General features: G+C 37.6%; 1 protein-coding gene across 1 annotated transcript in view; it reads left to right on the top strand.

Annotated features, from left to right (window-relative positions):
* LOC104159541 (dihydropyrimidine dehydrogenase [NADP(+)]-like) overlaps positions 1–347 on the top strand; it is a gene marked incomplete at its 5' end in the record, with an annotated part of 3,121 nt that extends 2,774 nt beyond the window's left edge. Inside the window, one exon of the mRNA XM_009697477.1 lies at positions 177–347. Coding sequence (XP_009695779.1) covers positions 177–347 — 171 coding nt within the window. The remainder of the gene's footprint in view (positions 1–176) is intronic.
* Positions 348–1,153: the final 806 nt, after the last annotated feature.

Below are 1,153 nucleotides of genomic sequence, written 5' to 3' on the forward strand. Positions count from 1 at the left end.
GGGGGGGCGTTGTTTTGTTCCCTGCCAGTTGAACAGTTGCTATAGCTGCAGTGCAGAATCACACCGAGATGTCTCCAAGTGCTGTAGCACAGGAAATGCAGACACTAAAATGGGAGCAATTTTGAATTTTGACCTTTTCCGTCAGTGACATCAATAATGTTTATTCCTGTTTGCAGGCTATCCAGTTTGATCCTGAAACCCACCTGCCCACGGTTACTGACAGCTGTACAGGCTGCACCCTGTGTCTCAGCGTCTGCCCTGTTATCGACTGCATCCGCATGGTTTCCAGGACAACACCCTACGAACCAAAGCGCGGGCTGCCCTTAGCTCTGAACCCTGTGTGTTGAGGTGATCGGTCCGACAGCTAATGTGAACTTTACACTTGTATGATGCAATTGATTTGCTTTCTAATTAGTCCTTGAAAATCTACTCTTATAAAAAAATGTAATATTGATAGTCGTTACAATGGATGCTGTGTTTTTCAATTATTATTTTTACAATTAAGTTTTGAAATTACAGAAAGGCAGCAATTAGTCAGTTTTGGCTGTCAGTTGTCCACTATTTGAAGTGTAACTTTCTCCTTACAATTCATGCTGTAATTTCAAAATTTCTCTTACCACTCTTTAATCTCTATGTATTTTCTAGCTGTAAATATAATTAAGAAAGCGTTTTTAATGAACTACAAATCAATGTACAAGCTAACTGTTTTCAGGGAGGCATTTTGTAATTAAACATTACATTTAGTTTTAAAAGAGTTTCTTAGAAGATGTAATTAACTACATAGCATTCAAACAAAGCAATGTGGCTTCTATTTTTCTATGGGAAGAAATGAAAGGGAGTTTAAAATAGGATTTAAGAACTGGATTAATCACTTTCAACTACTGCAGCATATGTAGTGTATTTTTATAATCCTTTTTAATTCCTTCTCATGCTAGTCACTTTATAGAATAAGTTTGCTGTACACTGACACATGCTGGACTCTTCAGATATGTGTGTTGCATGGGTAGCTTGATCGTTACTTTTTCCTCCCAGTGAACACTCATAACATCTCTCTAAAAATGGTTAAACCGGCTTATTATGAAGTCCAGGTTGCATTTCAGGATTCTGAGATGTGACAACATTTTTTGCTCCAAGCTCATCCTCTAAATAACTT

Source organism: Cariama cristata, unplaced genomic scaffold, assembly GCF_000690535.1.
Source record: "Cariama cristata isolate BGI_N322 unplaced genomic scaffold, ASM69053v1 scaffold22553, whole genome shotgun sequence".
NCBI classification, from domain to species: Eukaryota; Metazoa; Chordata; class Aves; order Cariamiformes; family Cariamidae; genus Cariama; species Cariama cristata.